General features: G+C 40.9%; 1 protein-coding gene across 8 annotated transcripts in view; it reads right to left on the bottom strand.

The window, feature by feature from the left end:
* Window positions 1-12133, bottom strand: part of CCDC149 (coiled-coil domain containing 149) — a 100163-nt gene that overhangs the window by 56653 nt on the left and 31377 nt on the right. For 4 of the 8 annotated variants that reach the window (XM_067036334.1, XM_067036330.1, XM_067036331.1 and 1 more), the window contains exons 2-3: window positions 9900-10061; window positions 8396-8434 (exon numbers count right to left, since the gene is read on the bottom strand). In XM_067036334.1, coding sequence (XP_066892435.1) covers window positions 8396-8433 — 38 coding nt within the window. In that variant the 5' untranslated portion in view covers window position 8434; window positions 9900-10061. Of the gene's footprint in view, window positions 1-8395; window positions 8435-9737; window positions 10062-12133 lie in introns of those variants that run through there. The other 4 variants (XM_067036333.1, XM_067036336.1, XM_067036335.1 and 1 more) reach the window with 4 other exon arrangements.

Genomic DNA, 12133 nt, shown 5'->3' with positions numbered 1-12133 from the left:
CAAAATACATCCACATTTATACTATAGATGCAATACATTTTTGAAACTTATAAGAAGTGGTAGGAGATTTTTTTTAATGGTACCTCACATTTGGCAATGACAGTCTCTGTGAAGGAGCTCTGTTTTCAATGATCAAGTAACCAAGACTGGTTTACAAGGCAGGGGGAGTTCAGGATACCAGTTGTAAGAAACAGCACTAAATCTTTTAGATGGGAAGAAAAGGATCCACTATATACCATTTTCCTCCCTGATGTAAGAAATGAAAAGTTGGATATGATAAGATCAGAATACGCCACTCCAAAACATGCTCCTTTGCCATGAGGATTATTTTGATCTGAAGGCAATTGAGAATCAGCAGATACAGAGAATATTCTTCCCTCCCCTTGTCAGCCTAAAAATAAGGGCATACATTTCCCTTTGTGAGTTGTCCCATCCCCTCCGTAACAGGAAGAGAATAGCAACTCTAATAATCACTGGACACAGAGCATTGGTACCATGATGAGTCCGCATAAACAAACCTAACTAAAATAAAACCCTACCTTCCATTAGTTTCCCATATATCTCCTAGTCACTTTCCCACAATTTATCATCCCTTAAGGCCCAACCCCTCTCTCTTTTATTAAAATGCTACATAAGCCCCCGAGTCTAAACACTTCTTTGAATTTCACTTTTTCTCTGTGAACTCCTGTGCATGTAAAATATTCATGAAATTGTTTGCTTTTCTCTCCTGTTAATCTGTCTTTTGTCAGTTAAATTTGCAGGCCTCCATGCACTGAACCTAAGAGGGTAGAGGAAAAGCTTTTCCTCTCCAACAGATAAAAATAAAATGAAAGAAAGTGATGAAAAGTTTAAGATTAACCTTCCAACCTTTCACTAGCCAGACATTGGGGAGGGCAGTAAAACGGGCAGGCCATGTGTTTTCTCCTAAGTCCTTAAATAATTCAGCCCAGACACCAGGAGGGGAAAGGGGCAACATTCCGGTTACTATCCCTCAAGTCACCCTGAAATCTTTGTAATTTATTAGATATACACCACTTCAGTAACCTAGCCATGGAAAAGTCATTCTCCATCATAATGTAAAAATGATGTATACCAGAAAATCCTATAACTTCCTTCTCAACTTGCTGACATATTAAAACTCAATGCAAAAATGGGAGGGAAAAAAAATAAGAGAGAGACAGGTAAAACCTTGGCCTAGGCACTTCCTCAAGGAGAGTTTTTTGTTTGTTTGTTTTGCTTTGCTTTGAAAAAAAAAAAAGAGTGTGAGAGAGAAAAAGAGACCAGATTTAGAAAATGCTCCTCAGCTACATGGTGTCGACCCCTGAATCCTCTAAACTCACACCTTCAATAGGGTAAAGTACTCAATTAAGCAAGAATATGTGAAAAAAAAAGTTTGATAAAACGTGGAGTATACTTGAGCGGTGTGATTGATAGCAAATTTAATTGCAATTTCTACTCCGCTGCTTTGGTCTACGGTGACTTCTGTGTTAATAGTAAGAGTGAAACTTGCTTTGCTGAGCAAGCGCCCCCTATTCATAGCAACTGCCCAAGCGATGACCTCTGCTACAGTGACAGCTTTCTTATTTACAAGAAACAACCACCCAAGAACTCATTCCACACACAGTTTTTGGCTGTGCAAGGAGCCCTCGGCAGCCTACTCTCACCCCACAATCTCCAAGCACACACTTGCCAATGCCGGCGTTTCCAGGCCCACAGGCAAATGCTCTTCAGTAGGTTTAGGAGGTTGCTATTTAAATAAACGTTTGCTTAATCTTGGCCATTATGGCTCTGCATCTGCCACTTAGTGGCTCCCTTAATAGTTCCCAAGTTCTTTAGACTCACTGAGCCTAAATTCCCCCCTGTTTAAGTTGGGGGATGCTCTCACCTTCCTGACAAAAATCACTGCAAGGATCCGAAGGGCTTCTGAGCAGGAGGTGTGAATGCTCAGAATGAAATTACTGTTATTATGATTTGGGAGGACTCCCGCAGGCTGAACCCTGGATTTCTTCCCAGCTTCCCTGGTGTAACAGTGAAGTTGTACTGTTCGAAGTGGTATAAAAAGAAACATCCCAAAGCACTTGAGATCTCTGAAGGAAGTTTTAGGTTCTGAGCATCAAACCGAGATGCATATACAAGGCTGCTCTGATTTGTGGTCACGGGGGACTAAAATAAGATCGACCAAGAAGACTTTTCTACTGAAGTAAAAGGCTCCCTCCCATCCCACAAAGGGCCACTCTGTGCTCTGATTTCTCCACGGTTGTCATCCTGGTGCATGTCACCATCTAAATAAGCCATAACTTTTTAAGGGAAGAAAGCAAAGGCTCCCTCCTGGACCAGGAGGAATACCTCCCGTGGTACCTCGGCTTGAAATCAAAACAGGGAAAGACAGAGGTGTGTTTGTTTATTCAAGGAGGAGTTTGCATGGGGAAAAATGTATTGCTGTGACCCCAAAGAATCCCAACTTATAAGAAGATTAACCCAGGATAATTTAAATTCAATTCCCCTTTATCTCCTTTGGAGGAACTGCTTGTTGCGCAAAAGAAAAATATTTAAAGGGTTGTTTGAGATCTTTTGGTGATCTCTCACTGCAGTGCAGAGAGGTGCTCTGTGTACAGTTCTGCCTGGAGTATCAAGAAGAAATTTTCATTTCAATATCCCACGAGAAGCTATTAGTGAAATCACTGTTGTCACGATTTCTTCACAGCTTCTTCAACGGATGATTTGCCATTGGAAATTGAGTTGTTTTAAAAAGGATTCTAAATTCTAAAAGAGAGCCTCGATCGACAACCATATTTCTAGAACTACAGCCATGAAAGTTCTGGCTGTCCTGTAAGGAGGAGACAAAAAAGCAGGAAGACATTATGGCCAGATACTGGCTGCCACAGGAAAGAACACTGGCCTAATGGGTAAAGACTCCTAGCTCAGTTTCTGCTTCTCAACCCCTCCTAAGCAGAGGGCTTCGGATAAAGCACTTAATCTTTGAACTTCCAAAGTGGGTGGATTAAATGTTGACTATGCTTCTTCCCCATTCAAACAGCCTAAGAGTTAAATATGGAACAAAACCCTGAACTAAAACACTAAACTATAAGTGTGCAGATTTGGATTTTTAGGCCTGCTCTATTAATCTGCTGTGTGACCTTGGACAAGTCACAGGAAAAATAAAAAAACAGCCAACACCCATTGAGCACTCACTAAGTAGAAGGCAATGGGCATTATAAGCATTATCACATCGATTCTTTATAAACACTTTATGAATATATCTCATGCTTTTGTTCATTTTGGAGAGGAGGAAATTGAGTCTCAGAAAGGTAACACAGCTTGCCCCGGATCACCCAGACAGCAAGGGGGAGTGTTATATTTGAATCCACAAAATTGGATGCCAGAACCTAAGCTTTTATCTACTGCCATCCATGACGCTGCCTTGAGACTTTACGAAAGACCTAACTTGCAGTGTGGCCGCAGAAGACAGCTGGGAGATGACACACATACATAGATATATACGTGCATACACACATGCATACATGGTCTCTGAAAAGCACAAAGCACTGCCAAGACTGGGGATGGGGTATTGTTTCTACTTATATTTGAGAAGAACCTCAATACATGTATAGTCAGCTTGAGCTGCTACAACAAAACACCATAGACTGGGTGGCTTATAAACAACAGAAATTTATTTCTCATAGCTCTAGAGGCTGCAAATCTGAGATCAGGGTGTCAGCACAGTAAGGTTCTGGGAAGGGCCCTCTTTCAGGTTGCAGATTTCTTGTTTTGTCCTCACACAGCAGAGAGCAGAGCAGAGAAAGCAAGTTCTCTCGTGACTCTTATAAGGACACTGAACCCCCTCGTGAGGACTCCACCCTCATGACCTCATCTAATCCTAACTCCCTCCCAGAGGCCCCACCTCCTAATACCATCACATTGAGGACCAGAGTTTCAACATATGGATTTGGGTGGATGTAAACATTCAGTCCATAACAGAGTGACGATAGTAATCTCTCCTGAGCTGAGAAATGAACAGGGAGGAGTCCATAGAAATTCCTCCTTCAAGTCAAGAATAGGAAGCCATGGTTTCAAGGCTTACACTGAGATGCTTATACAAGATGCTCAATGCGGCATCTTTTCCTTTTCCAATATGTGGATCTTTTGACCCCCCAGGTCCCATCTGTTACCCCAGCAGCTGCTTCTTACTCCAGTGCTTTCCGCTTACACAAGGTCCATTTGCTTTTCATCTGGAGGGGTAAATACTTCACCTACTGCTTTGCCCTTGGGATAAACATGTGATATAAGACAGGAGACACCAGGTCAGGGTGCAAGCAAGCTTCTACCCCTGTTCCTGCTGATGAAAAAGTTAAGAAGGTAATTGTGCCTCTCCTTTCCAGTACCGGATACACGGATGCCAAATCTGTCTGCTTCAGGCTAAATGGAAAGTTTCATTGTAACCAGTGCCGGCAAATTTAATGGGGCATTTTCTTCCCCACACTAAGCTAATGAAGAGGACATCTTAACACTCCCCCTCACTCATCCAAAAACCAACCCCATGCTTTTATAAATAAACTAACTATATGTAAATAAAATTTGAAAACATATATTTTAGACAGGTAAGATTATTTTTCCAAATACTGGAACTATTTTCCTCCACTGTTAATCAAGACATTTCTTCCATTACTTAGTAAGCCAGAATTCCCTCCCTGGCTTTGGGCTATATTTTTTCTCTCCACTGCACTGATTACCATTTAACATCCTATATATTTTAATCATTTTGTTTACTGTCTGCTCATAGCATCCCTACTAGAATTAAGGTGACTATATTATTTATCATCCCAACCAAGACACTTTGGAGAGTACAAGGAGCACTAATACAGATTATGCCAGGACAAGAGGTAACAATGGCAACGATCCTGAGTAAACAGAAGGTCTGGTCACCCTACCTACAAGGCGAGTTCTAAGCATGAGCTCTGAGTGGACTGCGCGACTTTGAACTCTGGTTCCACCGATTACTTACGTTATTTCCCTTGGGTAATTTACTTGACCATCATAGGCCTAAATTTCCTCATTTGTCTGATGGCAATAATAATAATAACCCCCAACTCCCATGGCTGTGTGGGAATTAAATGGGATCATCCACAGTGCAATGCTGGGCACAGGGTCTGACAGACTGCAAGAGTGAGCGCTCAAAAACACTGGCTGCCATCGTTATTATTTGTCATTCCAAGACTCTCTCAAGAAGGCACGTACAGCAGATGGCTAACACACGGTCTACCCAGAACCCCGTCAACATGACAACAGTAGAAGCTGCCTTGTATCTACAGGATGCCTGGCCATGCCCAGCTGACCTGAGTGGACCCCTGGCCTGAGCCTGGCCTAGGGGAGCTCTCCCCTGGGATTCAGGGAGCAGTTTTTTCCTACAGGTCAAAGACGTGGGGTCTGTAGCCCTCATGTGGTCAGCAGCCACGTTTCCTATTCTACAGAGAAAGCAGGTGCAGAAAAAGAAATGACAGCTGACACAGAGAATGCTGAGGGCAGAGGAGAGAGCTGGGGGCACCTGAGTCCAGGTGGTAGCTGGTCCTGAGGCCTGGCTGCATTTCTGATTCCCAAGGTTGCTGCTTACCCAACCCTTTTGAGGTCCTATGAGCCAGGAAGTTCTTCTTTGGCCCAAGCTATTTCAAGCTGCCAAGGGTAACCAAAAGGGTCCTGACAACAGCACACTAATATATAATATATAATTATATATATATAATATATAATTGATTAAAAAAGAAAGGGATGATAAGGAAGAGGAAATGATAAATATTTATTGACGCTCACCCAGTGCCAGGCACTGTGCTAAGGACTCTACTTGCGTACGTTATCTCATTTGTTGCTCACAGCCACACTATGTGGTGGGTACCATATTTATTCCCACTTTGTAGATGTGAAAGCTGAGTCTCAGACACCCAAAGGAGTCTTCCCAAGGCCACACAATTAGTTTGGCGGGTGTCACTGCTGGCTCCCTAAGCCCTTCTATCCCATGTGATTAATCTAAGCCAATTAATGTATAGTACCCTCCCAGTGAATGTTAGTAGACCAGGAATAGGATGTACGTCCTACACTGGCCCAAACTGGAGGGAAGGACTCATATTCCATGGCTGGGTTTTCTGCCTTTCCTGCTTCAAGGAAAGCTGATGTTAAGTTCAAGAGGAAGCTGATGTTAAAATCGGCATAATGGTAGAGTAGTCAGATAAAATATAGGATGCCCAGCTCAATGTGAATTTCAGATAAATAATCAATAATGTTTTAGCATAAGTATGTCGCGAATATTGCGTGGTACATACTCTTACACTAAAAAAGTATTCATTGCCTATCTGAAATTCAGATTCACCTGGGTATCCTGTATTTTTCTTTGCTAAGTGTGGTAGAGAGGAGAGAATGAGTACATGATGACAGTATGGCATCTGAGGCCTGCACTACCTCTCAACTTGTGTTATGCAAGGGCATCGAATCCTTTATTGATTAAGCGTTTAGAATTTCTGTCACTTGCACCCCAGTCCGTCCTATGTCATCCATCCCAGGCAGGACGAATGCAGAGCAAGCTCACACCACCACACTAAATCCTCAAGGGACAGAAACTAAATGCCATATTAAAAGCTACAAAGCCAGAGCTTAGGACACTGAACTTGTTTTGTTTGTTTGTTTGTTTTGTAGAGCTGTAAGAATGCAGCTGGACAGACTTACTGGAATTCATCAGATTCTCTTCAGTCAGTGTAAATTTTTTATTATAAAGTCACGGAACGTGAATCCACTTACACTGTAAAACTCCTTCATGAATACTAACAAACTCTAAAACCGCAGCAAAGATGACAGCTCATAGCCACCAAAAACACAGAAACAAAAACATTAGCAATTCCACATTAAGGATCCCAATTTTTAAACATTTATGCTAACTTTCCGTGTCATTTTGTTTAGGAAACAAACAAACAAACCATCAATTAGCTCCATAGAAAATTTTGACTTTAAATCAAACCTGGAGCATTACAAAATAATCAAATAAAATAGGAAAGGAGTGTGGGAGTGAGCGGAACTGAATGACTGAAAGGATAGCCAGAGGACTGAGTTGTTATTTAAGGGTGAACATCGTGTGTGTGTGTGTGTGTGTGTGTGTGTGTGTGTGTGTACGCATATGTGCATGTGCACGTCTACTGTTTACTCAGCATCAAAAATCACAAGGTAATGAATCTAAGGAGTTTATATGCTGTGCCAGGTATACGATCAATGAACAAAAACAGGATGTTGTCTTAGTCTTTACAGCTATGAAGACAGCAAACAATTCCTGTGTCCTTATTTTCATCCACCAGTTTTGAAGCCCTGTTCTAGTGCAGAGCATTTCCCATAACATGGTACACACAGCACTAACATCACCATCATCCAGGCCCCTCTCAAGCCTGTAAAAGGCTGTAAATCAGGGTATGTCAGTACAGAACAATTGTAAAGTTAAGGAAAGTGTTAAAACGCAATATATCTATATATATGCATGCAACTGGATTAAAAAATTTGATGTACAATATCCCTGGACATAATGCTATAAAAGTATTAACTGTCCCTATATTGATCTATACATTTAACAAAACCCCAATCAAAATACCAATAGGTATGGGTTTGGGGGTGGTGGGAATCAGAGGAGGACTTGATAAAATATTTGTCAGTTATATCTAAAAAAAGAAACAAGAAACATCTGCAAAGAAAGAGCAAAGGGAAGGAGAATAGCCCAAACAGGTATTAAACGTATTATAAACAAAAACAGAATAATGTGGTACAAGCAGGACAATACAGGAAGCTCAGTGGAACAGAACAGAAAGTCCAGAAAGACAGACACACACAGACACACACAGACACACACAGACACACACACAGACACACACACACACGGATTTGTCCATTGCTAAAAGTGGGCATCCAAAATCCGTGGGGAAAATGGATACTCAATAAACGATGCTGGTTACCATTTAGGAGAAAAGAACGTAAATGGCTTATGAGTTTTAGTGAGATGTCTTTCAAAAGTCTGAAGCGGCAGGAGCTAAATAGCAGAACGGTATCCATCCGCAGAACAGTGAGATAAAGTCCTCTAGCAGTGTGCTCTCAACTCGTGGTTTTCTAAAAGGCTTCCCAACAAGAAAGGGAGCAGAGTCAACTGGTGTGCCTTCTGCCACCCTGTTAGACTTCACTGCGTTTCCTGCACCCAATCCTTAGGCCCTCTCTGTAGGCAGTATTTCTCTACCACCCACTCCCCCCAGTAATACAAAATGATTCTGGGAAGTTAGAAGATTTCTCTATACACTTTGGGATTCCCTAATCCCCCAGTTGTTGTAAGACACCAATATGAACATTCTGAGAGTTGTCAAAGATCAGGAGTAAGTCTTACCTGTTTCCTCTTTTCAGGCGGAAGTGACGGATCTCCATCCTACAAAGAAACCAATGTTACATTTTATTTTTTAAAAATTAGATGTGTGTAGATTCAAGAAATTGAACCGAACTATGAACTAAATTCAGACCCTCCCCTCTCCCGCCCCCTGCAACCAACAATGTGCTGAACCAAACTCAAATATACTTAAAAAATTTTAAACTATAAACTGAGCCAGAGTTATTTTGGGAAAACCTTTAGGGAATCACTTCCAATTAGGACCAGTCTATAAACCTATGTGAACCAAATAAATAAACTGGATTTATCAAAATTACTTTTTAGCAGAGCCTAAACAGAAATAGTATTTCATTTGGTTTGAGTTGAGCTCCTCTTTTAAATAGATCCAAAGGAATAGTAATGGACACATACAATGCACACACATACTTGAGTGTTCTCTATGGGCAGAACAATTTGGGGGGTGGGGATAGGATATGCTCAAAATAAAAGAAAATTAACTGAGAACTTCTAGTCCTATCAGACTTTTTGTCTTAAAAGGATTCAATTCTTCTCCCTCGTGTGCCATCTGGGAATACATAAATATGTCAGGTGAATGATAAATGCTCAGGAAATAGTACTTCTCTATCTGATGCTGTCCACATATAAGTCAACATTATTTTAACCTCAGGAATCTTTCTACTGTACTTCTGTTCCAGGACAGTTCAATGACCCCAGCACAGACGGTTAAATGTAAGCAATAGTGTCAGCACTTAAAAAAGAGATGGCATCAGTGAGAAAAAAATAAGTGAGAATGCAAAATAGCACTATGCAGTTGGTATCCTCCATTTCAGTAAAATTTGCATCCTTAAAAATCTTGCCATATGAAAACTAGAGAAGATCTAATTGCCCAGGAAAGGGAAAGGTTTAAAAATTATGGAAATATTACTATGCACTCTTTTAAAAAATGAGTTAAATCTGTATATATGGCCTAGAGAGATGTCCAAAATAAAGTGCTGAGCGAAAAGAGCAAGTTTTAGAACAACATTTATATAAAGCTGTCCAATAGAACTCTCTGCAATGAGGGACATGTCCTACAGCTAACTGTCCAATATAGCAGCCACCATGGAAATGTTCTATATCAACACAATCCCATACGGTAGCCACCAGCCCCCCATGGCGATTGAGGGCATGAGGTGTGATAAGTGAGACAGTTTTCAATTTTATTTAATTCTAATTAATTCAAAATGAAATTTAAATAACCACATGCAGCTAGTGGCTTCTGTATTAATGCAGATTTATAACACAAATCCTCTTTAAAAAAAAAAAAAAAAAACTTCCATACAGTTTTAAGTAAATAGGCACACACAGACATATTCAGATATATGTGTAAGTTCATGGGCGCCAGAGCAAGCATCTGGAAGCGTGTACTTATCAACTGGCAAGTGGAACTGGATCGTGGAGGAAGTAGGGTGATGACTTTCACGTCTTAATTTTTCCGCTTTGAAACTCTTTGTGACGTAATACGTACAATCAGCTCACGGTACTTCTTCTTTAGGGACTGGTGGCGCTCTCGAAGCTGATTGGCCATGAGTTTGTACTGGTCCCTTTCCTGCTGGCATGTGTCCAGCTCCTTGGAAAGGATCAGCAGGGCCTCCTTCTTACTCTCCAGCTTTCTTTTACACACCAGGTACTGCAGAACAAACACATGCAGGCGACTGCTCAGAACCATCAACAGGCCTCCCTCCTTTCACCCGGGCTGGGGTTCACACACCCTGCAGAGTTGGTTTTGTTGCCTTTTTTGTTTTCAGAGATTGTATACCCAGAATCATTTGTCAGTCATTGACATGTGAGCCTAAAGGCTGCTGCTGTACTTGACATAGTCCCCTCATGACAGAACCAAAACCTTGGACATTCATGAACTTTGGCCAACCGAGACGGGAAAAATAATTGATAAATAAGTTAAAAAGCAGAATCCTTTTTAACAATTAGACAGATAGCTAAATAAATAGATAGTTGGACCCAAAATTTTATTTAAGAAAGGATTTAGATATCCAGGTAAGATGATGTAAAGTTCTATTAAAATTTTACCAAATGATACAACACGGAAAGATTTAATAAAAATTGTATATATTACTAACCATTATCTCTTGGGAGCAAAATTATTTGCATTTTTTAAAAAAAGTCTTTATACTTTTCTGTGTTTTCTAAATGTTATAGAACACACCTATATGGATTCTATAATAAAAAACAGTACAAAAAATATAATGAAAGATAATTTAATTGAACCATAAATTACTGCAATAGATTGTACCTGCCCATGCAACCCAGCAGACATTTTCTCACCTGAGAATTTTTGTTCAATAAATTCGGTCAGAGGTGTGCACCTTCTCCTATGATTCCAGTGCAGACACCCACCACCCAGAGACCAATTTTATGAGCTAAATATTTTAGTCACACTTTGAATTATCCCCCCAAAGTCGGGTGTATCTTGCTGGAATTCTTCCTCAGAGTTGCAGGATATCTTCGTCCCTCCATCTCCCCACTCCCCACACTGTGACCGACCCTCACCTGACAATCACCCACCACCTGGACCAGTGTGAACCCAACTGGGATTCTGTCCTTTTATTGGATCTATAGCACCGTCTGGTGTTATTCACATATGTGAAATGTGGAACTAAATACCTTTTGAATTTGCCCCGTAAAAGACCAAATTCAGAGCATTCATGAAAACAATTTATAGTTTCATTATACACTCAGACACGAGCACTTTGTCATTATGGATGCTCACACAAAGCAAAGAGAAGACCAGCACTCCCATACCATTTGAGTCAATGCTCTTTTATGGACAAAAAGCATTACTCATATATAGTGCTTGCTTGGAACTGACTTTGTTAAATTCAATTTCAAATAAATGAAAGGGGAAAAAGAGAGTTTTGTGCATTAGCACATTTTTTTTTCCTTAAAAAAAAAAGTAATTGCTTAGCTTCAAAAACAAAGGGGAAAGAAAAGCCATTCTGAGACAGATTTGAGTTCTAAGACAGGACACTTCCACCTTGGATGAATCTTATTTCTGGCAATAATGAGGTTGGAATCCTGCCTTAAAACATCCTGGATTTTAAGACTTTGACATCGTCTTCGTGGAGGCAAACGGTTCTGTTGCCACAGTGATTTCTCAAGAGTAAAATCCCCAATGAGTAAATATCAGAGGAGAGTAGCCCCCAAACCTGAACTACCATGTCCTAAGGGAGGTATTGAGATTTCACAGGAAAAAATACCATTTACACACAGTTTAACAGAGCTGCCCTTGTGCCTTCAGTTCTTTGCCTGTGATCAGCAGCCTCGGTTGGCAGTGCTATTAGCATTGGTGGCACAAAACCAGTCACCTTTGTCCCTTCAATGTATCAGATACAAATCTAAGGCCTCAAAAATATTCCATGTCTTCCAACTTTGGGGAAGAAAATTGCAATAGTGTGGAGACGTTGTACGGTACAGCAGACAAGATTAGAGTCACATCCAGTCTACCGAAGGGGACCAGGTAAGGGTCACCACTTATTGGCAAAGTAGAATTCAGGTTCCCTGACCTTGAAGTGCAATCTCTTACGGTCCAAGAGAGAAGCCGTTTCTCTCCCAAGGCATGGTCCAAACAGGGCCTTGGAAGCTGTTTAAAGGGCAGTGATAGGCCTCCATTCCCTCTGGGTCTAAGACACCTGGTAAATGAACAGGCACAGAGTCCTCTGTTAAGACCCAGTGTCCTGGAATTTG

The sequence above is a fragment of the Kogia breviceps genome, chromosome 6, assembly GCF_026419965.1.
Source record: "Kogia breviceps isolate mKogBre1 chromosome 6, mKogBre1 haplotype 1, whole genome shotgun sequence".
NCBI classification, from domain to species: domain Eukaryota; kingdom Metazoa; phylum Chordata; class Mammalia; order Artiodactyla; family Physeteridae; genus Kogia; species Kogia breviceps.
Note: the sequence above shows the minus strand (reverse complement) of the source record. Positions and strands in the feature narration are given on the sequence as shown.